The sequence below is a fragment of the Eumetopias jubatus genome, unplaced genomic scaffold, assembly GCF_037043125.1.
Source record: "Eumetopias jubatus isolate StellerSeaLion01/CBP00866 unplaced genomic scaffold, mEumJub1_p1.0 scaffold_14, whole genome shotgun sequence".
Lineage (NCBI taxonomy): Eukaryota > Metazoa > Chordata > Mammalia > Carnivora > Otariidae > Eumetopias > Eumetopias jubatus.
The window spans coordinates 94,791,461-94,819,081 of record NW_028274820.1 but is presented as its reverse complement, the minus strand read 5'-3'; the positions used below and the strand labels follow the sequence as shown (position 1 = coordinate 94,819,081).

At 46.7% G+C, this 27,621-nt stretch overlaps 1 protein-coding gene across 1 annotated transcript in view; it reads left to right on the top strand.

Annotated features, from left to right (window-relative positions):
• Positions 1-27,621, top strand: part of DENND2A (DENN domain containing 2A) — a 72,249-nt gene that overhangs the window by 9,996 nt on the left and 34,632 nt on the right. The window contains exons 3-8 of the mRNA XM_028106179.2: positions 5,610-5,737; positions 7,351-7,472; positions 18,404-18,604; positions 23,711-23,804; positions 24,324-24,374; positions 25,512-25,699. Coding sequence (XP_027961980.1) covers positions 5,610-5,737; positions 7,351-7,472; positions 18,404-18,604; positions 23,711-23,804; positions 24,324-24,374; positions 25,512-25,699 — 784 coding nt within the window. The remainder of the gene's footprint in view (positions 1-5,609; positions 5,738-7,350; positions 7,473-18,403; positions 18,605-23,710; positions 23,805-24,323; positions 24,375-25,511; positions 25,700-27,621) is intronic.

The window sequence follows — 27,621 nt, the reverse complement described above, 5'->3', positions numbered from 1 at the left end:
ATCTGAATGGTGTTTTAAGTAGTGGCTAGGTCCCAGGTTCTCCAAGCATGTTTAAGTCACAGCTGAAAATAATCCTGGGGGAAATGTGTTCAAAACAGTTGACTAAAAATTAGCTCCAAGAATACAGCTCCTTTTTTTTTTTTTTTTTTAACCCCAAAGGAGGGATAAATTACAAGCAGTAAATTTGGCCATTAAAACCAGCTTTTAAGATATTCACTCGTTGGGGTGCCTGGGTGGCTCAGATGGCTAAGCGTCTGCCTTCAGCTCAGGCCACGATCCCGGGATGGGATGGAGCCCCACATCGGGCTCCTGCCTCAGCGGGAGCCTGCTTCTGCCTCTCCCTCTGCCTCTCCCCCTGCTCATGCTCTCTCTGTATCTCTGTGTCTCAAATGAATAAATAAAATCTTTTTTAAAAAAATTTAAAAAATATATTCACTTATTTATTCAACCAACAAATATTTATCACGCACCTCTGTGATATTAGCATGTAGCAATGAACAGAATAGACTGAAACCCTGGCCTCATGGACCATACGGACTAGTGATAGAGGCACACAACTCTGCAGTTATGAACTATAATCGCACTCAGTGCCGCAGGAAGCCCATGGTGCTAAGAGAACGTTTGGTAGGAATATCTTGCCTGTCATGGAAACAGGGCCAGACTGAGGAGGAAGCGGCCTTCAGACTGAGGCCTGAGGTTCCCAGGCAAGGAGGAAGGTGGGAGATGGGTGTTCAGGTGAGAAACAGATGAAGGTTCTGGAGCAAGAAAGACTTTAAAATGCTGGAGGCCCTGAAGGCAGGAGTGTGGCCAGAGGGGTCAGGAAGGGTGTGAGCTAAGGCCCACAGGTCTTTTGCAGCCCGCTCTGGAAGAATCCCCTAGACCAGGCAAGGATTTGGGCCTACCACTTAAGAGGAATGGGAAACATTTCAAAGTTTTTAAGAAGGGGAGGGTCCCAACCTGATTTGCATTTGTGAAGAGCTGGCTGGGTGGGGCACCAGTGGGCCCGGTGGGTAGCTGTTGGGGGGCGGAAGGCAGAGCCAGGAGACATTGGGGTTGGCCTGTGGTTTCACTGCCGTGCGGACTGAGGGAAGTAGTGGACACCAGGAATGCTTTGCTGGTAGCACTCCCGATTCATTGATTAGAGATGGGTGCTCCTGGCGAAGGGGTTTGGACGGGACTCCCAGGTTTGAGGCGTAAACATGGGGACAGATGGTGATAGCCTTTGCTGAGGAGCACTGGAGGAGGGGCTGATCCTCATCAGGGAGGGGGTGTGGGAGGCTGAGTTCAACTTTGTATTTATTCATTTTGAGATTCCCATGGGTCATTCAAATGGAAATGGGGGATGAGCTCTTCAGTTAGTATTTCATTTACAAAATATGGAAAAGTCACAAATAACCTTCAAAATACTACTTGAAAACACAGTGTTTGGCGTTGGTTGTTGAAGCTGGGATAGGACCTGAATTATAACCCAAGTCCGCAAACTTCAGTGAACCCATTGGATCATTCCAGCATCTCTAAAACTAAGAAGTACCACAATCACATGATAATTTGAGGGCCCAAGAAGCAAACTGAGGCCAAGAGGAGGTTACACCCCTTCAGCAGGCTGTGGGCTCCCCGAGGGCAGGGACTTCTTGCGTTTGCATCACCAGCTGTGGGCTCAGCTCAAACCCCAGCAGATGCTTGTTAAACATATGGACTGGATGTGGAACAATGGAAATGTTTAAACAAAAGAGAAGCCAATTTGGATGTGGTTACTGTTAGCCTTCTAAAATTGCCTTTTTCTCAAGGTTAATATGTAAATAAAGTTATTAAAACCCTTTTGTGACTACAGCTTTCCTTCCACATTGACTTGTGTCCATGCTCCGCTTAGTGCCTATGCTGTTAAGAGCACCATTCACTGGCCAGACAACCTGGGTTCTGACCCTGGCTCCACCACTTTCTCCCCATGTGACCTTGAGCAATTTACCCTCTCTCCCTCTCTGTCTCTTCACATAAAAAACATGTATAATAGTAATTCTTCACAAGGTTGTTGCAAAGTTCGAGCGTGCTAATCCGAGTAAAGCCCTTAGTCGCTACTCAGTAAATGTTGAATGAATGATTCTGTGGTCTCTTTGAAGAGTTTGCATCTTCCCTACCAAATCTAGGTAGTGTGCATGCTGGGGACTCTAGCTAACATGATCTGGTTAACTCAGCATAGAAACCCAGGAGCTGTGGCCCACTCCAGGCCAGTAACTTCACTCTTCTCTGGGCCACAGACCACCACACCCCCATCCCCAAGCAGCTGCCTGGCTAATACCAGCCTGGGCTAACGGTATCCCCGACTAAGGAGTCTTCCAGGGGACACAGCACAGCGCAATCCCATCCTAGAGAAAACAACTCAGACCCGCTTCCCACCTCTACCCCCCCCCCCCCAATCCCCATCTCCTGGAGCTCTGAAGCTCGGTCCTTCCTCTCCTGGCTGGACGCCTCAAGGGGAGGAAGAAGGGGCTCATGGAGAGATAGCCCTTCCTTTGCAGCATGAGCTCCTGTGTGTGAGTCAGGCACCCCAGGGCATGGGTGACAGTTTCAGCCTCATGGCCTGACTTAAGACCATGGGGACCTAGGCTGGAAGCTGGAAGCTTGGCCTTTCCTTGTATTCCTGCCCTACGTGCTGAGTTCAGGTTCATAAAGGAGCAAGGGTGAGGTGGAGATAAGGGGTGATGAATTCAGATGTGGAGATAATGAAGTTTCGAATCTAAAGAAGAAAACCTTGGGACACGCCCAAAGCCCAGAAAGAGGGGGAGGACGTGGAAGAGAGGGGCCAGTGAAGGCACAGGAGTGTGGGAGGGGAAGTAGCATGTGGGCAGCCTGGCACCCAGCTCCTCAAACCCTAGGGGGGACCTGTGTACCCGTGTTTGCAGCCCCGTGCTGAACAGTACTTCCGTAAAATACAATCAGAAAGAATGACCAGAGAAATGACATGAAAAAAGATAACATTATAGAAGCTTCAGTTGTCTTTTAAGAAATTATTCTGTCAAATTGCTTTAAAAGTTTCTCAACACAGGGGCAGCAGGCTGGTTCAATCTGTAGAGCACATGACTCTTGATCTTGCGCGTGAGTTCAAGCCCCATGCTGGGTGTAGAAATTACTTTAAAAAAAACAAAAGAAATTTTTTAAGTTTCTAAATGCTTATTCTCAATTTCTGTACCTGTCTCATTGGAATACCAGCCCTGGCCCACAGACTGCACTTTGAGCACCGCTCCCTGACGCTGCAGAAACCAAGTGGTATCCTGCAAAGAAAGGCCCCAGGAAGTGGTTAGCTTTTACCAGAAACTCACTAGTGAGCTTCAGGAGCAGCTTCAGTAAAGGGATGCATACAGACGCCAGGTTGAGAAGATAAAGGGAAGAAAAACCAGTGAGCTCCGGTAAAGGAGTAGTCAGACAGCCTCAAGCTCTTCCCTCCTCCGTCTGGCCCCCCAACCCACGCCAATTTAAAATGTTGGCAAGGAAGCTGAGAAATTGCAGAACTAGGAGAGTCATTGCTTCCAGTGAAAGTTTTTCTAGGGGAAATCTGTGGGTGTTTAAAGAGGGAAAGAAGCTAGCCGAGAGGAAAAGACTTAAAATGCAAGAAATCCCAGGGGTGGCTGGGTGGCTCAGTGGGTTGAGCATCCGACTCTTGGTCTCAACTCGGGTCTTGGTCTCAGGGTTGTGAGTTTGGGGCCCGCGTTGGGTGTAGAGCCTACTTAAAAAAAATAAGAAAATAAAATCAAATGCAAGAAACTCCCAAAGCATGGAAGGCAGGCAAATGGCTCCTGCCTGGCACTGCCTTCTCAGAGATCACCTGGCACTCACCACCCTGCCCCTGCAGTGCAGCCTTGCCGAATGTGTGTGTCCCTCCACAAATGCACGAAGTTCCCTGTGGCCACAGGATCTTCGCAGGTGCCCTTTCCTTTTCTTGGAACACTCTTCCCCCAGCTGAGGTCTTTCTTCCGTCCTCCTCCAGGTCTCAGCTTTAATGAATGACTTTGTCAGCGCCGCCTTCCTGATGCATCCCCAACCTAAAATGAGGCCTCCTTGATAGTCTCACTGTGCTTTTCCATCACTGAGCTTAACACAGTTTACTGTTCTGTTTATTTGTGCAGGCTCTGGTTGAATGTCTGTCTTCCTCCCTGGAATGTAAGCTCTTTGAGACAAGGACCCTGACTGTTTCAGTCACTCCTTAGTTATTGAACCCTGAGCACAGTGCCTCTCCCACAATAAGTGTTCAACATAAAACATTTGCTACGTAAATGATTACTAGCACCACAACAGTACTAGCAATAGCTAACATTTGTTGTGTGTTTGTTAGGTGCTAAGGACTTTACAAACGTTCTCATTTCTATTCTTTGGACAATCCTCTGAGATAATTGCTGCTTTTCAAGTCAGGACAGTGAGTTTCAGCCCAGTTAAGTGGTTCGTCTGAGGTTAAAAGTCTTGTGAAGGAAGGATCCAGGATCTGTATGCAGGTTTGTTTAATCCGCAGGGGCCAGAGAGACTGGAAGTAATGGGTGAAGAAGTGAAGCCATGATGCATTTCTCAGTAGTCAGCTGGAGTTTACCGTGGAGCATGCAGAGGACACTGGGCTAGACATGCATGCACAGAGCCACGGGAGGGTTATGACCATCCTCGACCAGGAGAAATGAAGGGCTGGGACCAAGTCACAGCCGGCTGGGGGATGTGCCCTGATGAGTGTGCGCGGACTGTGTGTTCACCTAAACGCCATTCAAGGAAGGCCTGAGTGTGTTCAACACAAATTCTTGACAAGTCTGCTGGAGGTAGAAGAGGAGCCCCCTGAGCCTGAGTGGGCAGCGTAGTTCTGCTCCAACTGTGTGGCGGCGGGGGAGTTGTGGGTTACTTCGGAGAAGGATGGGGAGAAAGAAGAAGAAAGAGGAGGTGGACTGAACCAGTGAGGTGCCTGAGGTTCTGTGTGTTTCACCATATGGTCTACCTCATGGCCTCCCAAATGTTCAGTGAAGCTACAGAAATCATAGAAACTCAGGGTGAGCGGCTGCGTGTGTCTCTGGGGGTGTGAGAGAGAGAGAGAGAGAGAGAAGGGGCTGGACCTCGCATCAGGTCAGCACCAGCAGGACAGGGACAGCCCCTGTGGATGTAGGCAGGGGCAATGGCCAGGCCACAGACAGAGAAGCACTTGCACCCATCTCTGAGGGGTGCGGGGGGGGGGGGTTGGGGTGTCTCAGCGGGCCTCTGGGTTTCGTTCTGATAATAACCACTCGAGTGAGAGAAGTGGGGAGGCGCCCAGGCCTCTGGTCCACTCTGAACTGGCCATCGCTGCTCCTTTCCCATCATGAATGTGTGCTCTGTAAACATTGCAGAATATCTAAGAAGTCCAGGATTGTACTTTATATATATATATATACTTTGCTACCTTTACTCGGCATAACAGCATAAACATTCTTTCAAAAAAAAGCCACTCTTCTTATTTAAGGATTTATATACCTTCTTACAAGAAACAGAGTTGATTTCAGTAATAGAAATTTTTGCAGGAAGAAAATTGTCTGGTATACAATCTCTCGACCAGCCTAATTTGATTTGAGTTCTTGTTTGTTTTTCTCCCATCTTGTACAAACCAGAAAGTCCTATGAGTTTGAAGACTTATTGCAGTCTTCCTCTGAGAACAGCAGGGTGGACTGGTATGCACAGACTAAGTTGGGGCTCACACGCACTTTATCAGAGGAGAACGTCTATGAAGACATTCTAGGTAAGAGACCCACGTGCAGTGGGTGGGGATGAGTTTGTGAGAAAGGGGAGAGAGTGCTTGAAACACACATACACACACCCACAGAGTCTTGAAGACGTGTACTCAGATGAATGAGAGAGCTGGGAGGGGTGTGGGAGGGGGACCCACGAGGGACGTGTGAGAGCATGGGGCCAGGAGGGGAGTGGAAAGGCTGCTGATGAACAGCCACGGGGGCAGCATGATGCAGCGGGACACCTGGAGACATGGAGTCTCAGTGGCCATGATTGAATCTCGACTCTGCTCTATTAGCTGTGTGATAACGAGCTGGGGACTGAACTTCTCTGAACTTCAGTTCTCTCATCTGTATAATAAGGATGATGACAGCTACCTGGTAGGGTGGGGGATGGGAGAGAATGGGATGTAAAGTACGTCGTGTGTCCCAGATGCTCAGTAAAGCGTAAGGATTACTGAATGAAGGAAAACTCGGGCCACCACCCTCTCCCGGAATCTGTAGGAGTGTGGCTGGCAATAACAGGGCATCAAAATTCAGACTCAAATGAATGTCTACTATTAAAACATAATGTTGGCCTTAATTCTTTTAAATTCTAAAGTGGAGCGCAGATTCACAGAGTTTGTTTGCATTTAAATTAGTGAGTTAAATACTCTGTAGGGAACATCACAGTTTCACTGAGGTGTGAGCTCAGCCCAGCATCTGCTTGGTGAGGTCGAAGGCGGTGAGTTGGGGAAGAAAGGAGCTGGTAAGAAGGAGAAACCCATATGCGACCACATGCAAGGGGCAGGTAGGGCAGATACACACATGCATATGTACATGTAATCACCAATACCAGAGAAAAAACTCCATGGTGGGAGGAAACAGGAGACCTGAAGAAGGGCGCTTATTTAGCTGAGCTATGAATTTCACCATAGATGATCTGAATTATAGTATCCAGGTTGTGGAGATGGGTTACTGCCAAAGTAGTAGGCTTCCCAAGTCCGAAAGTGGGTATGAGATCTGGTCTTCAGTGTGTACCTGAAAGGGAAGCTCTCAGATACAGAGAACAGAAGACCCCACTGAAATAACAAGGGGATTTGTTGGCTTATGTGACCAGAACTGGCCTGTTCTCCCCGTTTCTTATCTCTCGGGGTGGCTCCATACCCAGCAGATTTCCCATGATCTCCATGATGGCTGCCATCAGCTCCCTGGGATCCGTACCTTTTGGTTGGGAAGGAGAGCCCGTGTCCTGTACCCAGCAAAAATCCTGGGGTTCAATGTGACTCTGACTCTTACGAGACCGGTTTAGGTCCCTTGTTCACCTTCATAGCCCAGGAGTGCCGTGCCTTGATTGGCGTAAGCTTGGGATAGGAGCCCTTCTCTGAACTGGACACTGAGGCAGGGACTGGGGATTCTCAGATTAGCTAAAGCTCTGCAACTCAGAATGGAGTTAACTCTGTACATCCAAGAATGAGGACATGGGAAGTTACCCCAGTAAAAATCAGGGTCCAAGAGGAAGGGGATGAATGGATAGCAAGACGTCAGACATCCCCGCAAGGAGAGACCAAGATGTTGGGTAGATGTCTGATAAGGAAAACTTCCTTAGTGTTCCCAGTGCCTGACTTGTTTCCTCTGACCACAGATCCGCCAATGAAGGAAAACCCTTATGAGGACGTTGACTTACATGGTCGCTGCCTGGGGAAGAAATGTGTCTTGACCTTTCCTGGTTCTCCCACTTCTTCCATTCCTGACACACCCTCCAAGGTATGAGTCCCCAGGGGAGCAGTGTGGGGAGAGGGGTCCCCCCGCGATGGCCCTGAGCAGCCTGGAGTTCTGGGTTACGCTGGAATGCCAGGCCGCCTGCTCTTCTGCGTCTAGTTTTCTTGGAACCCCTCTGCTCAACCAAGCATCCTAAAATAATATTTTAGCTTCTGGGTCAAACTGAGTAAATAAGATAGTACACCTGTATTATACAACTATAAAGAAGAATGTCCTGACCTAAAACAAAGTCTAAGATATAAGACTGAAAGGTCTGGTGCAGAAACAGTACTTTTATAGCATGCTACCATTTGTGGGGTTTTAAATAGAAAAATACACATATACGCCAACTCATATATGTTTGTGTATGTAGAAGATTATCTCTGTACAGAAACCTAAGAATGAGTAAGTGGGTACATCTGTGGAGTTGTTGAGTCAAGGTCATTTTTTACAGAATATCCTTTTGAACCTTTTGGAATTTTGTACTATGTACATAGAGATAATATAACTATAGTCATGTACATGGTAATTTCAACGCTTTGGCTACAGGACTGAGTTTATATTCCTTAGCTTGGCATTAAATAATCCTTCATAACTGATCCCTGGGCACCCATTACTACAGAATTTCCTACATTTCCTACATACAAATCTCCCCTCCAGCAAGAGCCGATTAATTGCCCCTCTCATATTAGAGGCCCAGGATTGGCAAATGTTTCCTCTAAGGGACCAGAAAGTAAATAGAGGATCTGTTGTAATGACTCAGTGCTGCCATGGTGCTGCAAAGCAGCCATAGACAATGTAAGACAATATGCAAACAAATGAATGTGCCGTGTATCAATAAAACTTTATTTATGGACACCAAAATTTGAATTTTATGTAATTTTCACATCATGAAATATGACTTACTTTCTAATCATTTAAAAATGTTTTAAAAATTTTGTTTATTTGAGAGAGAGAGAGTATGAGCAGGGGGGAGGGATAGAGGAAGAGGGAGAAGCAGACTCCCCGCTGAGCAGGGAGCTCGACATGGGGTTCGATCCCAGGACCCTGGGATCATGACCTGAGCCGAAGGCAGATGCTTAACCAACTGAGCCACTCAGGCGCCCCTCCAACCATTTAAAAATGTAAAAACTGTTCTTAGGTCATGGCCTATTTAGAAACAGATGGTGGGCCAGATATGGCCCATAGGTTGTATTTTGCCCACCCCTGTGCTAGGTCATTTCTACACCTGCCCTTGGTTCTTGCCTTTCTCTCCCCATCCTTTAGCGCCCCGATCAATCACTTCAGGAAGCTTCTAGGCTATCCCAGCCCCTGGAACTTCTTCCTCTCTTACTCAGTGGGCCAAAGTGTTCATTTTATACCAAATTGTGTATACCACATTGTGATATCTCTTACTTTGATGATTTGAAGTCTGATTTAAGTCATAGAATGTATCTTAAAAACATCTCCCCAGCTACATTATGAATTCCTCAAGTTCCTCAATAATATGTTTCTCTGTGTCCCCTATACATAGTTGTTATACAATATATAGTTGTTCAAGAAATTAAGTAAAGGAAGGCCAAATCCAGGCTGCAAGTATCAGTTTAAGTCCCACTGCAAGGATCTATTTCCAGCCTAAGAAAGGAAGCCACATTCCCCTCTGGGCCCCAGGTGAGGACAGCGTTTGCTGGCACTTGGGGGCTCTGCGCAAGAGGCATGCCTTTTGTGCTCAGTGGTCACACAGGGAGTCTTTCTGCCACCAGTCTTCCTGAAGAGAGTTGAAGGTAGAATCCATCATGAAGGGTGGATCTCACCTAACCAAACCAATTCCCGTCATTCTTGCCAAAGCCAGTTAACTGCTATTTTGCTCTTCCTATGGAAGAGTGTTCTCGTGAATAATCCAGCACGACAGATCATTACCAGACAGTTCCTACTTGCCTCCGAAATGTGTTTTCATTGGCTACAGATGCCTTTAACATTCAGGAGGAAATCCTTCCTTTCCCGTAGTGGATCAGCTTGGCTTAACAGAAGGAAGGCTGTCACAACTCGGTCTGCCCCTTCACATCCCACCTGGCTCTCCCCTGCTCTCCCCTTCGTGCTGGGAAGGCACCGCTCGCCTCTTAAGAACAATGAGCAACATCTGCCCATAGCAGCTGTGCGGTCCCAGCCGGGTGCCCCTCCCTGATGCCAAGAATAAGGACTTAGCCCTTTTCTTCCCCTTCCTGCCAAGTCAGGGCACATCCCGGTCCTCTGTCACCAGAACAGCTAACCACAGTAGGTAACCACGTCAACAAGAGCTTGAGGTCCACATGCAGCGATCCTGCAGAAAGACAATCCGGTTGCCCAGGGTGCATGTCCGATTGCCACCGACACATGCAGGCTGCTTTCAGCCCTTCGCAAGTCATCGGCAGGACGCGGTGTCCACGCTCATTCCTCCGCTCTCCCACATCTGGGTGTCTGGTTGGTGCCCCCATTCTGGGGGACAACTGCAGACTTCACCGCTTCCTCTGTTTAGCTCATCACATATTCATGGAGCATATGCCGCATCTGGGCTACATCTGAGACCTTAGACTTTACCGAAGCAGTCCCTCTGTGGCTACCTCCTCTATCAGCCTCCAAAAGATCCTATGACATCTTTTGGGATTTTCATTTAATAAGATCGTGCCCTGGGGCGCCTGGGTGGCTCAGTCATTAAGCGTCTGCCTTCGTCTCAGGGCATGATCCCGGGGTCCTGGGATCAAGCCCTGCATCGGGCTCTCTGCCCCGCAGGAGGCCTGCTTCTCCCTCTCCCCTTCCCCCTGCTTGTGTTCCCTCTCCCGCTGTCTCTCTCTCTGTGTCAAATAAATAAATAAAATCTTTAAAAGAAAAAAAAAAGATCATGCCCAGTCCCAGTACCGAGGTCAGGGTCAGCCGGACAGACAGAAAGGAGCAGTTGTGCAGTTGGAGGCAGATGCTAATGCTTACCAACGCACAATGCAAGCTCCTGAGAAGGGGCCATTTTCTTTTCTTGCTTTGTGTTACCCACCGTTCCCACACCTAGAATAGCACAGTAAATGTGGTAGGAACTAATTTTTATAGTAAAGGAAATCTAGGGTAACATGAGACTTTTTTTTTTTAAGTGGGTTCCATGCCCAGTGTAGAGCCCGACGTGGGGCTTGAACTCACGACACTGAGATCAAGACCTGAGCTGAGACACTTAACTGACTGAGCCACCCAGGCGCCCTGAGGCATTTTCTTTCTTATGTACTGACATGGAAGACATTAGGGAACAAAATGTATCACTAACTAGCATTCTCTGGTTGCCTGGAGAGCCCAACCACACCATCTCCCACCAAAAAATCGTACATCACTTAGCCGTAGCTACAGAGAGGCAGTATCTGGTCAAGTGTGCGAGTTCTAGAGTCTTGACTGCCTACCTTCAAAACTTGCCTAGACCACTTGCTAACTGTGTGACCAGGCAAATGATCTCATCTACATGTGTCAGCTTTGTCATTGATAAAATAGAAATAATTATAGTACTCTCCTCTTAGGGGTCTTCTGAAGATTAATCAAGTTCATATTTGTAGGGACTCCTGGGTGGCTCAGTTGGTTAAGTGTCTGCCTTCGCCTCAGGTCATGATCCCTGGGTCCTGGGATTGAGCCCTGCTTCGGGCTCCCTGCTCAGCGGGGAGTCTGCTTCTCCCCCTCCCACTACTTGTGCTCTCTCTGTTAAATAAATAAATAAAATCTTAAAAAAATAATTCTTACTTGTAAACCACATAGTCTAGTGCCTGCAACATAAGTACTATTTCTGTGCGTTTGGTAAATATAGAGAATTAGGCTTTTCAATGTGTGTTCTTTTTAAAAATCACCTTATTTCATCTTATCACAGCATTCTCATCACAAAAGGTATTTTAAGGGTGCCTGGGTCGCTCAGTTGGTTAAGCATCTGCCTTCAGCTCAGGTCATGATCCAGAAGTCCCAGGATCAAGCCCCATGTCCAGCTCTCTGCTCAGTGGAGAGTCTGCTTCTCCCTCTGACACCCCCCTTCTCATGCCCACTCTCTGTCTCAAATAAATAAACAAAATTCTTCAAAAAAAGTTTTTTTAAATACTGAAAAGTGTAATGAAGAATATAAAACTCATCCAAAATTGGGGATTTTTATTTTTTCTATAATGAATTGTTAGTGTGCATGTGTGTGTGTCTGTGTACATAAAAAAGACTCGGGATGATATATATATATACTTTTGCGGGTCTTTTATATTTATCCTGAGTATTTCCCCACATTAATTTCTTTTTAAAAACAATTTTTATTGTCTGTATGGTATTTCATTGTTTAAATGTAATGTTTTTCTTTACATTAGTGTAATGTCCCAATTGTTGAAATGTGCCTGTATGCCTTCTTATGTATTTCTATGTGTGTTTATGGAAATGTGTGTACCTATGGATGTATATGAACAAATGTGTGTATGCTTGTGAGAATGACACCTGAGTCCTTGGAGGAGGCGTCTATAAAAGAGAGTAGGGGGGCGCCTGGGTGGCTCAGTTGTTAAGCGTCTGCCTTCGGCTCAGGTCATGATCCTAGGGTCCTGGAATGGAGCCCCCGCATCGGGCTCCCTGCTTGGCGGGAAGCCTGCTTCTGCCTCTCCCACTCCCCCTGCTTGTGTTCCTGCTCTCACTGTCTCTCTCCCTCTGTCAAATAAATAAATAAAATCTTTGGAAAAAAAAAAAAGAGAGAGTAGGAATGAGGTTGAGAGAGGTAAGGAAGAGATGAGATATTTTGTATCAAGGACCCTTTTGGTCTCCTTACATCACTGTCTCCTGAGGCAATAAGACAGGGACAACGCAAGACAGGAAGGAGTTAAGCCATCAGCCACCATTCTCAGATGAGAAGGGTGAGTGAACCCTGGCTCAAGTCCAGGTCAGCTCCCTCTAGGGAAGCACGTAGTTTCCCTCTCCTCCCCGCCAGGAAGCCCCCTGGCCAGGGCCTATCCCACTCGGTTCCCTGAAAGAACTCATGAAGTTTCAACAGAGAGTTCTTGTCTGCTTTTCTTTCTTGGACACCGCAGATCTTCTTCTTTTTTTTTTTTGTAATTTTTTTTATTAAGTTATGTTAATCACCATATATTACATCATTAGTTTTTGATGTAGTGTTCCATGATTCATTGTTTGGGTATAACACCCAGTGCTCCGTGCAGAACGTGCCCTCTTTAATACCCATCACCAGGCTAACCCATCCCCCCACCCCGCTCCCCTCTAGAACCCTCAGTTTGTTTTTCAGAGTCCGTTGTCTCTCATGGTTCATCTCCCCCTCCGATTTCCCCCCCTTCATTCTTCCCCTTCTGCTATCTTCTTCTTCTTCTTCTTTTTTTTAACATATAACGTATTATTTGTTTTAGAGGTACAGATCTGTGATTCAACAGTCTTGCACAATTCACAGCGCTCACCATAGCATATACCCTCCCCAATGTCTATCACCCAGCCACCCCATCCCTCCCAACCCCCCCACTCCAGCAACCCTCAGTTTGTTTCCTGAGATTAAGAATTCTTCATATCAGTGAGGTCATATGATACATGTCTTTCTCTGATTGACTTATTTCGCTCAGCATAACACCCTCCAGCTCCATCCACGTCGTTGCAAATGGCAAGATTTCATTCCTTTTGATGGCTGCATAATATTCCATTGTGTGTGTGTGTGTGTGTGTGTATATATATATATATATATATATATATACACACACATACACACTACATCATCTTTATCCATTCATCTGTCAATGGACATCTTGGCTCTTTCCACAGTTTGGCTATTGTGGACATTGCTGCTGTAAACAATGGGGTGCACGTACCCCTTCGGATCCCTACATTTGTATCTTTGGGGTAAATACCCAGTAGTGCAAATGCTGGATCATATGGTAGCTCTATTTTCAACTGTTTGAGGAACCTCCATACTGTTTTCCAGAGTGGTTGCACCAGCTTGCATTCCTACCAACAGTGTAGGAGGGTTCCCCTTTCTCCACATCCCCACCAACATCTGTCGTTTCCTGCCTTGTTAATTTTAGCCATTCTGACGGGTGTGAGGTGGTATCTCATTGAGGTTTTGATTTGGATTTCCCTGATGCCCAGCGACGTTGAGCACTTTTTCATGTGGACACCACAGATCTTTTGCTGGGTCCATCGTGAATCCAATATTTATAAGATTAGGGAGACTCTTATTTGCCTCTGCAACAAAGTTAGGCCCCTTCCTAGAGGTTGTTCCTTAGAGACACAATGGGAATGGGCATATATTATCATCAGGGTGCGTTGATGTGAGGCTTTCTGATCAAAAGCTGGAATCCTCTTTGGGCCACTGCCTGACATAATCATCCCTAGGGTCCTACAGTATCTTTCCTTTTAATACTATAATCAGGTTTGGCAAACTACTGCTGGGTGACTGGTTGTGTAAATAAAGTTTTTCTGGAACATGGCCACGCTCATTCACGTACATATTGTGTATGGCCGCCTTTACAATGCAGTGGCGGAGTTGAGTAGTTATGACAAAGCCTAAAATATTTACCGTCTGGCCTTTAAGAAGAAGCTGGCTGCTCCCTGCTAAGTCTAAGAGTCACACCCTCACTTGCAAAGGCCTTGCACAGACAGTTCTATGCCATCATTGCTGTATGATCTCCATCTGTTTCGCTACACTTGCTCTGAGCCACAAGCACTCTCTCTGGTCTAATTTTTTTTTTTTAAGATTTTATTCATTTATTTGTCAGAGAGAGAAAGAACACAAGCAGGGGGAGCGGCAGGGAGCCCGATGTGGGACTCGATCCCAGCACCCTGGGATCACGACCCGAGCCAAAAGCAGACACTTAACCAACTGAGCCTCCCAGGGGCTCCCTGGGCCAATTTGCTCTTCCTCACTTCCATGCCTCTTCTCAGATTGTGCTGTCTACTTGAGAACGCTCTAGCCCAGAGCCTAGTAGGTCCTCTGTTACCAGTTAAGTAGCAGCTGAAATTCCACCCCCTCATGAAAGCTCCCTGGATATTTGGGGGCTGCTTCTGGGTGCTCTGGGGGGCACACCAGGACCCCATTCTCTGGCAGTGGCACCACGGAGGGGATGCAGCCCACACAACCCCAGCCCCCACCAGGTCTCTGGACACCCTTTCGAGAACTGTGTGCCATGTTTTGGTATCTTTGTTTCCTTTCTTCTCAGACCTTTTCATAGGTCAAATCTTTGAACAAATACTCTCACAACTTAAAAGTCTAATGAAAACAGATAACTGCTTTTTGCCAAGAATTTGATAGGTGACTCTAATGCAGTGAAAGAATTGGGCCCATTCCTTGGATTTCACTGCAGTTGGAATTTGGTCTATAAGAAAGATTGTCATTCTTCCTTCTTGTGCTGGTTTAATTATTAAGATGCCCATAGTGAGCAAACCATACTGGCTTTTTTTTTTTTTTTAAGGTTTTATTTATTTGTTTGTCAGAGAGAGAGAGCACAAGCAGGGGGAGAAGCAGGCTCCCTGCTGAGCAAGGAGCCTTATGTGGGACTCAATCCCAGGACCCTGGGATCGTGACCTGAGCCAAAGGCAGACACTCAGCTGACTGAGCCACCCAGGCATCCCCATACTGGCTTTTTCTACTCAGGGCTTGTGATGCTAAGCAATTGATTGCTCCCCGTAGACTCATGATACAAATATCAGAGCAGGCCACTTAGGAAGGCTAGGAGTCTTTATTCCCAGAAATCTTTAAAAAGAAAAGTTTCTGGAGTTATTGTTATATACTATTCGGAACTATACAAGAATTGAGAAATCAGTGGAACAGAGTAAGACTATTCTATAAGAGTTTAAGATGTAATAAATGTGGCCTTGTAAACTGATAGCAAAAAAAACTGCTCATTTATTAAATGGAATAGGGATAACTTAGCTTGGGGGAAAAATCACTTTAGACTAACATACAATAAAATAAATTACTGGTGGATTAATGAATAAAATATGTTCAAAATAGACTAAGAAAATCCAAAAGAAAATGGAATTAAGTATGTATTAAACCTCTAAAAAGATATAGATTTTCTAGAGAGATAAGATTAAATCAATCGCACAAGAAAAGATGAACAGATTTTCATACATAAAAATTTCACATGATCCAAAAAAAAAATACCATGAGAAAAACACACTTGCAGCAAAACTGACAAATAGTTCGTATTTGTTCTATATAAAGAGCTCATTCAAATTAATAAGAAAAACCCTGGAATTCCAAAAGATAAATGGGCAAAGAACATAAATAATATACTAAAGAGGGCTACCTGGGTGGCTCAGTTGGTTAAGCGTCTGCCTTCAGCTCAGGTCATGATCCCAGGGTCCTGTGATCCAGCCCCGCCTCAGGCTTCCTCATGGGGAGCCTGCTTCTTCCTTTCCCTCTGCCCCTCACCCCGCTTGTGCTTTCTCTCAAATAAATAAAATCTTTAAAAAAATAATATGCTAAAGAAAAAAGCAGTTAGCATATTAAAGTATGAAAAATGTCCATGTCATATGAGAAAAACATATATATATATATTTTAAAGATTTTATTTATTTATTTGACAGAGAGATACATAGCAAGAGAGGGAACACAAGCAGGGGGAGTGGGAGAGGGAGAAGCAGGCTTCCCGCTGAGCAAGGAGCCCGATGTGGGGCTCGATCCCAGGACCATGGGATCATGACCTGAGCCCAAGGCAAACGCTTAATGACTGAGCCACCCAGGCGCCCCAGAAAAAACTTATATTGAATGCCTATTGTGTATCAGGTATTTTGCTAGGTGCTTTGTATACCTTTTCACCACCTAATTCATTAATTCATTTTAAAAAGGACACTTTGTAGTTATAATTATAGTATCATACAGTGTGTGTCCTGGAAGTACCTTTAGGAAACAGGTAGTCCAAGTAGTTTTTTTGTTTTTTCTTTTAAAGATTTTATTTATTTATTTGACAGAGACAGACACAGCGAGAGAGGGAACACAAGCAGGGGGAGTGGGAGAGGGAGAAGCAGGCTTCCTGCCGAGCAGGGAGCCCGACGCGGGGCTCGATCCCAGGACCCTGGGATCATGACCGGAGCCGAAGGCAGACGCTTAACAACTGAGCCACCCAGGCGCCCCAGTCCAAGTAGTTTTTAAATTTTATCTTACTAATATTTCTTATTTCCATGTTCACATATTCATATGGTTCAAAATTTAAGGAGTATGAAAGGTATATAGTGAAAAATCTTCCTCTCACCCCTGACCCTCCATTTCTCTCCCCCAGAGCAACCACTGTTAGTTTCTTATGTATCTTTCAGAACTATTCTATGCATACACCAGCAGAATAGCTCCTTAAAACACACACACACCCTCCCCCCTCTCATGTACTCTCTCTCTCTCTCTCATTCTCTCTCTAATAAATAAATCTTTAAAAAAGGGGGGGGGGCGCCCGGGTGGCTCAGTTGGTTAAGCTACTGCCTTCGGCTCAGGTCATGATCCCGGAGTCCCGGGATCGAGTCCCACATCAGGCTCCCTGCCCAGCAAAGGAGCCTGCTTCTCCCTCTGACCCTCCCCCCGTCATGTACTCTCTCTCTCTCTCATTCTCTCTCTCTCAAATAAATAAATAAATCTTTAAAAAAACCACACACACACACAAATATCAGAATGTTATACCAATTGTTCTACTCTTTGCTTTTAATGCTTAACAATATGCATCTGAGAGAACCTTCTATATCAGTACATTAAGTTTTTTTTGTACCTGCATTGTATTCCACTGTATAGATGTACCATAATTTATTTGACCAGCCTCTGCTGATGGACATTTAGGTTGTTTCCAGTACTTTGTGTTTATAAACCATTTCATAGTATACAATATAGTTTGCCTCCTACAATGTAACTTTGCACAGTATACAGTATAGTTTGCCTCGTGCAATGTAACTTTGCACAAGTAGGCCCATTCCTACAGGTGGAATTGCTGGGTGAAAGGGTGTATGCGTTTGTAATTTTGTTGACACTGCTCCATTGCCCTCCATAGACCTGTACCAATTTCTAGTCCTACCAACACTGTATGAAGTGTGAAAGGGACTATTTCCCTCACTGTCACTAATCCAGTGAGTTCCACTAATCCAGCAAATTTATCTTTGCTAATCTTTGAGTGAAAAATGTCTGCTTGATGGAGTTTTAATTTTCTCTTATGAGTGAAGCTGAGAATCTTTTTCTATATCTAAGCATCATTGTATTTCTTTTTCTATAAATTTTCTATTCCTTTTTTTTTTTTTGCCTGTTTGTCTTTTCATTAATTCATAGTATGTGTTAGAAAAATAAATTCTATAAGTTGCAGGGTTTTGGGGGTTTTTGTTGTTGTTGTTCTTTTTTTTTTTTAACCAGTTTTCTGTTTGCCTTTGACCTTAAAGTGGCTCATTTTTAGAAATTAAACACTGAACCTTAGGGTTTGAAACTCCTTCAACAAGAGGTACTCAGCTTATCAGCAGCAGGGTCAAAGCTCTGCTTAGGTTTCTCCCTCTGAGTACAGTGGGTCTTGGTTCTCAGAACACCTGATTTGTACAGATAAGGGACTGAGCCAGTGAATTCCCACTTGTCTAAAAAGAGAGACTGGATTGGGGGTACCTGGGTGGCTCAGTCGGTTAAGCATCTGCTTTTGGCTCAGGCCATGATCCCGGGGTCCTAGGATCGAGCCCCACGTACGGCTGCCTGCTCAGTGGGGAGTCTGCTTCTCTCTCTCCCTCTGCCCCTCTACCCTGCTCATGCTCTCTCAATCACTCTGTCTCTCTCCCAAATAAATAAGTAAAATCTTTAAAAAGAAAGAGAGAGAGAGACAGGATTGGATCTGCATCCTTTATCAGAGACAAACTCAGCATACCCTGGGAAGAGAGACCAAGCTTTCCCTCTCGATCTCGTGGTCTGTATCACTGGCACCCCCAGCTACCTGCCACTTAGGCCCTTTGTATTTACTCTTCTTTTCTTTTCTCCTTTCCCCTCCCAGCAGTCATTGGCCAAACCTGCTTTTTTCCGGCAAAATTCAGAGAGGAGGAACTTCAAATTGCTGGACACCAGGAAGCTGAGTCGGGATGGATATGGGTCCCCTTCCAAAATCAGCCCCCCCTCCACCCCCAGCAGCCCTGATGACACTTTCTTTAACCTTGGAGACCCACAGAATGGCAGGAAGAAGAGAAAGATACCCAAGGTAAGGCTTGCAACAAGCTTCGTGTGCGGATTTGTACTCCCCCTTCCCTGCCAAGGAAGGCTGCAGAGGAGTCTAGGCAGAGAACAGAACCCTGGGCCTCTTCTACCTGCTTCATCACCAGGTAGACACTGTGAGCCAGCGGGCTGGGCTGTCTGGGCCTTTGTCATAATAATTCTTGTGGTCCTGCAGCCTTCCCCTTAGCCATTCCTCTCCCAGCCTAACCTCTCACTGTACTCGTGATCCCAGACCATGTTTCCAATGCCCGGCCTCAAAAGGCCACTTCCTCCTCCTTCCCGGCCTCAGAAAGTAGAGCTCCATTCATCACACTCTGACTCACACTTTGGCCACAGCACCAGCTGCAGAGGCGGTACCATGTGGAGCCTGTGCTCTGAGGCGGCACTTGTCAAAAATACATCTTTCCTGGCTCTTTTCAACCGGAAAGGTAAAACATGCCCGGGGGCAGATGTGCATCCTAATGCATCTGCTATTGATTCGATTCCCTTTTGCTCCGTTCCAGCCCTGCTGTGTTGGTCCCTCTTCAGTGGCCACTTTGGTACCAACTTCTGACGGGAACTTTTAGAGCAGAGATTTTTCATTTCAGAGTACGTGCATGGATGGATGGGATTTAGGGGTCACGAAACCCGGAAAATTGTGTAAGACTTTGTGTGGAGCATTTTGGGGGATGGAGGCAAGAGGGGAAGATTGTCTGTTAGGTTTCATCTGATTTCTCAAAGTGATGCATTGACCTGAAAGTCATGGGACATTTACAAGCTGGTTCCTCCTAACAGTTTGGTTAGTCAGTATTCTGAGCCATAATTTCACCCCTACCACACCCATCCCCAACTTTCTCATTCAAATAAAGTTAAGTCACCTTGCCCATCAGAGTACATTCTGAAGAGTAAGGGCGGCTAGGGTCAGGTGGTGAAGAGACCTGTAACCTGCTACCTGGTCAGGGTTTTAGTTGAACAGGAGAAAAGACATCTTCCTTTGTTTTACTGATGAAGGGCGGACAAAGGGGCCAGGAGAGGAGCCATGGCTCCTCCCCCTTCAGGCTCTCCAGGTTCGGCCTCATCTGGCCTGGGGCCCAGGGTGTGGAGCAGGTTGCATATTGATTATTTGATGTTTGCTGAATGAGCTCCACTAACACCTGGACCCCAGTCTCTTTCAGCACAGATTCACTCCCATGCCTCCCCTCGGCTGTCCTCCAAAGTCACTGTCCTGTGCCATCGTGGTAGCTGCTCCCAGGGGCCCCCAAAGTGTGGCGTCTCTAGTCACTCCCTTAACTCCCCTTCTGCTTGTTCTGGCACATTCGTAGGTATCTGTAATGTCAAAATCCTCAATTGTGGGATAATTTAAAGTGGCCATTGGGGCGCCTGGGTGGCTCAGTCGTTAAGCATCTGCCTTCAGCTCAGGTCATGATCCTGGGGTCCTAGGATCGAGCCCCGCATCCGGCTCCCTGCTCAGCGGGAAGCCTGCTTCTCCCTCTCCCACTCCCCCTGCTTGTGTTCCCTCTCTCGCTGTGTCTCGCTCTGTCAAATAAATAAATAAAATCTTTAAAAAAAATAAAAATAAAGTGGCCATTAACATCTATACTGCCAGCCTCACCATCATTTTAGCAAATTAAACAGGGATGATCAGGTGAATTAGCTGTTGGGTTAAAAGAGCTTTAACACAACTCTAGGTTTGAGTACATGATTCTTTTTTTCTTTTAAGATTTTATTTATTTATTTGAGAGAGAGGAAGCACGTGGGAAGAAGGGCAGAGGGAGAAGGAGAATCTCAAGCAGACTCCCTGCTGAGCATGGAGCCCAACATGGGGCTGGATCCCATGACCATGAGATCATGACCTGAGCTGAAATCAATAATCGACACTTAGGGACACCTGGGTGGCTCAGTAGGTTAAGCGTGTGCCTTCAGCTCAGGTCATGATCCCAGGGTCCTGAGATCAAGTCCCACATAGGGCTCCTTGCTCAGTGGGGAGCCGCCTTCTCCCTCTGGCTCTGCACCTCCCTGTGCTTGTGCACTGGCTCGCGTGCTCTCTCTCTCTGTCAAAATAAATAAAATCTTAAAAAAAAAAAAAAAAAAGAATTGACACTTCACCGCCTGAGCCATCCAGGCGCCCCCTAGTACAGAACACTTTTAAAACAACAAAACTTCACTCCTGTTAAAGTATAATTATGTGAGAGCATGTTTAAAGTTTTTCTCTCTGGGAATAATCCTTTAAATAAAAAGGAACAGAGATTTATTGACTGAAGTATATATGGCTTCCACTTATTCCACGACCTGATTTAAAGTGAGAAGAACTTTCTCTGTCATGTCATTTATACTACTCACACAGCACTCATGAACTGTCTTGTATGATAGCTATGAATGCATTTGGTCCTTGCGATTAGCTTATAAACTTCCTGAGAACAGATGCCATGTTCCATATATCTTTTTACCCCTCACAGCTTCTAGCAAAACCCCTTGTACGGGATGCTTAGTATTCATCCAACAAATTCACTATCAACAAATATTTGTTGGGTATCTACCAGGTGCCAGGCTCTGTTTCAGCCCATACAGGTACTTTTACAGCAACAAACCAAAATGACAAAGATCCCCACCTGCATGAAACTTACATTCTAGTGTTCACTATATTTTAATAAGTGGAAGGATGTTAAATGTTTTGTAGCTGTCTTCTTTCTAGTTAATTTTGGCTGTTGGGTGAGAGGAGGCTGAATGGGTTTAAAAATCCTCCCCCCCCCAAAAAAACCCACAATTTGACCTAGTAACTCATTTGTCTATTTATATATTTTTAAATTGTGGTAAATATATACAACATAAAAATTGCCATTTTAACCATTTTTAAGTGTACAGTTCAGTAGCATTAAGTACATTTACACTGTTATACAACCATCACCAGATGCTCCCCACTGAGCAATGATCTCATGGTCATGGGATCCAGCCCCATCTACAGAACTCTTCATCTCCCCAAACGGAAACTCTGCACCCCGTTAAACCCTAACTCCCATGCCACCCTCCTCCCCAGCCTCTGGCAACCATCATTCTACTTTTTGTCTCTTTGAATTTGCCTATTCCAGGTACCTCATATAAATGAAATCATATAATATTTGTCCTTTTGTGACTGACTTATTTCTCTTAGCAGAACATCCTCAAGTTTCATTTATGCTGGAGCATGTGTCCAAATTCCCTTCCTTTTGAAGGCTAACTAATGTGCCACTGTATGTACGTACCACACTGTGCTTACCCATTCATCCTTTAATCGACATTTGGATGTTTTCACTTCCTGACTATTGTGATTAATACCAGCATCTGATTTATGCATTGTCTTCTTCCGTGGGAAATGGGGTTAACATTAATATTCCAATGGTTAGGACGTGTGTAAAAAGAAAAGAGAGCCAGTTCAGGACTATGAGCTCTCAAGGAAATGGCTGGTTCGTAAGAACAAATATAAATAACTGCCGCACAGGAGGGGTTTGGTGGTGAAGGCAGAGACCTCATTCAGATAAGGCAAAGCCAGCGCAGGGTTGGGGACAAGGAATTCACAGAGAGAGCTGGCAAGGCCAGGGCTGGGCCACCTGTCAGGACCCAGAGTGTGTAGGTGTCCAAGGATATGGCAGGGCAGTGTCTTACCAGTTGCAGAGCTGGAGGACCGGGGCCCAGGCCCACCACAAGGAGACGTGGAGGATGAGCCACCTTCCTCCACTGGCGGTCCAGCGCTCTGGCTTGTGGAGAGGAGCTGGTGAGCTACTTCAGGGAGTGGGACAGAGGAAGTGGAGGGCAGAGTCAGGGATTGGCACCAGCTAACCCACTGCACCCACCTGTGTGCCCATCACCCAGTTTACTATAGCACATCCTCTCTCCAGTTCTTCCAAGGCCAAAAAGAATATAAAACTTTTTAAGGCAGGTTTCAAACACAGCTCCCCTTTATTTTTTTTTTTTAAGATTTTATTTATTTATTTGACAGAGAGAGACAGAGCGAGAGAGGGAACACAAGCAGGGGGAGTGGGAGAGGGAGAAGCAGGCTCCCCGCTGAGCAGGGAGCCCCATGCATGGTTCAATCCCAGGACCCTGGGATCACGACCTGAGCCAAAGGCAGACGCCCAATGACTGAGCCACCCAGGTGCCCCCCCACTGTTTTTTTTTTCTAAGATTTTATTTAAACACAGCTTCCCTTTAAAATCACCTGTTGGGGGCTCACTAGGTGGAGCATGTGGCTCTTGATCTCAGGGTCATGGTTGTGAGCCTCACGTTGGGTGTAGAAATTACTAAAGAAAATAAACTTTAATTATTTAATTAATTAAAATCACTGGCTTGCCTTGACTATGCATGGGTAGACTTCCCTTTCTCGCAGTCAGGTGGGGCCCAGGGAGCTTCCACTCTTGAAATTTGCAGGCGGTGCCGTAAAGCCTGGTGGGAAGTGACCCGGGTTTTCCATGGCCAGATGGGTCGGCTAGAGTTGGTGTGGAAAATGTGCCGCTGAGTAGTGGTGCCTGCTGAGCAGTAGGAGAGATCACCAAAGGCCTCCATGAGTGTGGATGAGCGCTCCCCTGCAAGAAGGGGGCTGTGCTGGGTCTGCTGGGTGCAGGGCACCACCATGCAGCCCCAAGCTAGAACTCGAAACCACCGTAATCGCTGCCCCCTTGCTGCCCAGTGCCGCTCAGACGGTCTTTGGCACGGTTCCTACAAAAGGGGCCCGGCCTGGGAGGCTTTTTATTTTTGCTGTCTCTTCCTTTTCTTGTTTCCCCCCACCCCGGAGTGTGGGGGGGGGGCAAAGGCTGCCCCCAAGGCACAGTGACATCGAGGCATCGAAGGGGGAGCAGCCGTCACACAATTAGCCAATGAAATTGTCTCCCTGTGTCCCGGCTGCCTGCGTTAGTATATTTAGACATCATGCGTTCACACATCAGTGAGGCTGGCAGCCTCCTTTAGTGTTCTCGAAAGTCATGTTCCTGTCTGGTAGAAAAGAGTCGTTGAAAGATGCCAGCGGACCAGTGGGAAACGGCTCCTCCCTCCTTCCCCGGGCCTTCGATCGTCCCAGGAGAGAACGAGCAATAGAGGAATCCCAGCTGCTGACACTGGCTTTTCTTCTCCCTGCGCCTGACAGCTGGTGTTGCGAATCAATGCCATTTATGAGGCGCGGAGAGGGAAGAAACGCGTGAAGAGGCTCTCCCAGTCCACGGAGAGCGGCTCGGGAAAAGGTACCGTCCACCGTCCCACCTCCCCCAACTATGTGAAAACAAGAGTCTTGTACAAGCGGCATCCTGTTGTTTGGGGTTGGCTCACCAAAGAGGAGAACAAGGTGGTGCTTTGTATATATCTCCTGTTGTCCTTGGGATCGCGGCACAGCCAAGAGCCAGGAATGAGCTCAGCCTGGTGGTGCATCCTCTGGTCCTGTTCCACTGTCCATCCGGCTCACCCTGGGAGCTGCCTTCTTTGCTTCCCATGCATACAAGGAGCCAGTATCTGCTATATTATCGGATATAGGTGCCACCTGAACTAGAGCCACATTAATTTGGAAATTATATTTAGTTGGACGAAGACCTAGTTTGTCCATTACATTTAAATCGCCAGAAAGAAAATAGCCCCTCTGAAGTAGAAATCTTGGATTTGTGTCACTTCATACAAAAAGTTTTCTTATTAGAAAAACTCACATGAGCACCTTTCGTCCTATTGCCATTTTTTATGTTGTTTGTTTGTTTGTTTGTTTTTCTGTCTAGTGACAGATGAAAACAGTGAGTCTGACAGTGACACGGAAGAGAAGCTGAAAGGTGAGACGACCAGCTGCCGTACAGGGCACAGGCAGGGAGCTGGGGGGCTACCAAGATGGCCCTTCCTGCTTAATGTGAGGGACGAGACCGAGCGTCCTTATACGAGCTTGTTGGGCAAGGCGTGAACGTCTGGGGGGATGGGGGAACCACAGGGTGCGTGGGGGCCGGTCAGTCCTGAGCGTGACCAGCATGGGCCTGTTTGGTCACTGAGTCTTTGGCTCCAGAGATGCAGGGTGTCTACATCTACGGTGGCCCCGTTGCCGTGCCGTTCGGTTATAGCTGTTTTGCACGCCTGGGATGTACAGTGCAGCTGGTCTGGGGTTCCAGACACCTGGGCTCTTGTCCCACTCCTGTGAAAATTGCTATAGGACCAGAAGGAAATCACTTAAGATCTCAGGGCCTCTAATTCCTCATCTATCAAATGAAGTCACTGAAATAATTGGTCTCTGTAGATCTAAATTCGGTGACTTTTGTCTAGGCTTTAGTGAGTTTTCCACAATTTCTCAGACCCCAGGGGGAAGCCCAGGAAAGCCATAGTCCAGACCTGCTGAGTGAGGTGATGGGGACCTGTCTGGTCAGCGGCCCTGCCTCATTCATCTCTCACACCCCGTGCTCCCTGGCCCACCTCTAGGATGAAACAAGCCCCTTTCCATCACAGAGAACAGCGGCAGAAGGGAAGGCGGGCAGGAGCTCCTGACTTAGTCGTGGCTCTGCCCGGCCTGTCACGCAGATGATGACAAAGTTTCCTGTTTGCAAAGCTCTGTGGTCTGGATTTTGTCACATCCCACAAACTGAAAGATGAAGGAAATATGTGAGGGGAAGAGTCAGTGTCTCCACCCCAGCTGACAGAGGTACACAAGGATGACTCAAGCCGCTGGCCCGAGTCCACCCAGCCCACCCATGGCAGAGCAAAGCCCCGCGTTCCAGGCATCCGCACCCCCATTAGCCTGACGGCCAATCCAGTGTTGATTCCCCCAAGTTTGGCAAGGACCCCAAACAAAGAGTTCTGTATTCATTTGTTAAAGGTGGGAACACTTGTAGGATCAGAAGGAGTACTCTGAGCCGGGAACCACAGCTCTGTGCGGTTCCACGTTGGAAGGAGAGACGCCCAGGCACTCACTCGCCCTCTCTCCCTAGCTCACAGCCAGCGCCTGGTCAATGTGAAGTCCCGCCTGAAGCATGCTCCCAGATACCCATGCCTTGACCGGGAGCTCATGGAGTACCAACAGAGGCAGCTGTTCGAGTACTTCGTGGTCGTGTCCCTACACAAGAAGCAGGCCGGGGCTGCGTATGTGCCAGAACTCACCCAGCAGTTCCCTCTCAAGGTACAGGGTGGCTCGGCCTCGGCAGCCTTCGAGGGGGACGGTAGCACTCGTGCCCACATCTTGTTGGGACTCGCAGTTTCCGGGAGGTGCGGGAGTCTGAGGAACACTCACTGTCTAGAATCTTGAACCGTGAGTCCCCATTTGGGTATAGCAAATGAAAAAAGCTGCCGCTGGAGAATTGTGGAGGTCCCAGGAGGTGAGGGATTTGAAGACTCAAAGTACAGACAAAAACACTTAACTTGCTGTGGTGACTGTGCCATCTTCTTCATGCTCCCCGTCTCCTTATCCAGCCACATCTCTTTCCAAGATGTCCTAGAAGCGTCTTTCCCATCAGCCACACAACTCTCCCCAGGGAGGGCTATGTTTGTGTCCATGCCGAATATCTGTACGTGCACCATGTACCCCTGGATGTGTGCACTAGATTTCTGTTCTGTTCTAACATGGTTCATGAAATGGCCCTCAGCAAAGCCTAAAATGGCATGACCAATAATGTATACATTTATACATTCTTGGGCTTTGATACCAGTATTAAAGAGGCTCTATTCAGTCCAACCAGAATTTACTGAGACCCTATTACATTCAAGCTGTTTTCTGCTTGGCCCCATTATTACAAAGATGAGCAAAATGTGTTTCCTGTCCTCAAGAAGCTCACACTCTGACAGGAAGGCAAAAGATAAGCATACAAAGACTCATGAGGTAGAATGTAGCACTGTCTGCACAGTTCATACAATGAAGGTGCTCAGAGGCAGGAGGCGGGGAGGGTGTATGCGTCCTGGTCCCCTCAGGGGCCTCCCTTTGCTGCCACCACCCATGCATACTCCCAGTATCTATGGAGGCCTAGGTCTCCTCCTGTCCTGGGCCAGCTTCCTTCTGTCCTGCCCACTGTGGTCCAGTGCAGCAATCAAGTCCTGTCCGTGGGTGGAAACTGTATAATTGAAGTAAGCCATGGGCACTAGCCCTCCTAACTGGCTCTATTCGCCTTCCTTTAGCTGACCTCCAAGGATGATCCCCTGAAAACCCCAATACTGTAGGTATGCCCACATTTATTTATTTGTTCCTAAAATATTTTATTTATTTATTTGAGAGAGAAGGAGAGGGGGGTACAGAGGGAGAAGGGGAGAGAGACTCTCAAGCAGACTCTGCTGAAAGCGGAGCGCAACACAAGGCTCGCTCGCACAACCCTGAGATCATGACCTGAGCTGAAATCAAGAGTTGGACTCTTAACTGACTGAGCCACCCAGGCGCCCTGTAGGTATGCCCACATTTAGTTGAGGCCCACACGGAGAGAGCACCAAGGCACGAAGGACTGTTTTTATCCTGTTTTCTTCCCTTGGGGCCTAGCACAATGTTGTACACATGGCAATATTTAATCAATATTTCAGGAACAAAGGCGTTAATTCATGAATGAATGAATGAATCACCATAACTATTGAATGCTTGTAGTTTCCAACCTGGAATCCCCAGGCTCTTAGATATCCACATTAAAACTTCTTTGAGGGGCGCCTGGGTGGCTCAGTCGTTAAGCGTCTGCCTTCGGCTCAGGTCATGATCCCAGGTCCTGGGATCGAGCCCCGCGTCGGGCTCCCTGCTCGGCGGGAAGCCTGCTTCTCCCTTTCCCACTCCCCCTGCTTGTGTTCCCTCTCTCACTGTCTCTCTCTCTCTCTGTCAAATAAATAAAAAAATCTTAAAAAAAAAAAAAAAACTTCTTTGAGTGGAAACTTATATAGTCGTTATTGGAAAGGGGACCAATCTGGAAATGTATCAAGAAAAAGTCTTCTATAATCCCACTCCACAGAGATAATTGATGTTAGCATTTTATTATGTTTTCTCCCAGACTTTTCTCATAGTATAATTTTCTGACAAAACTGGTGTTATACACTGTATAATTTTTGCATCATGTTTTGTAAACGTATCATTATTTA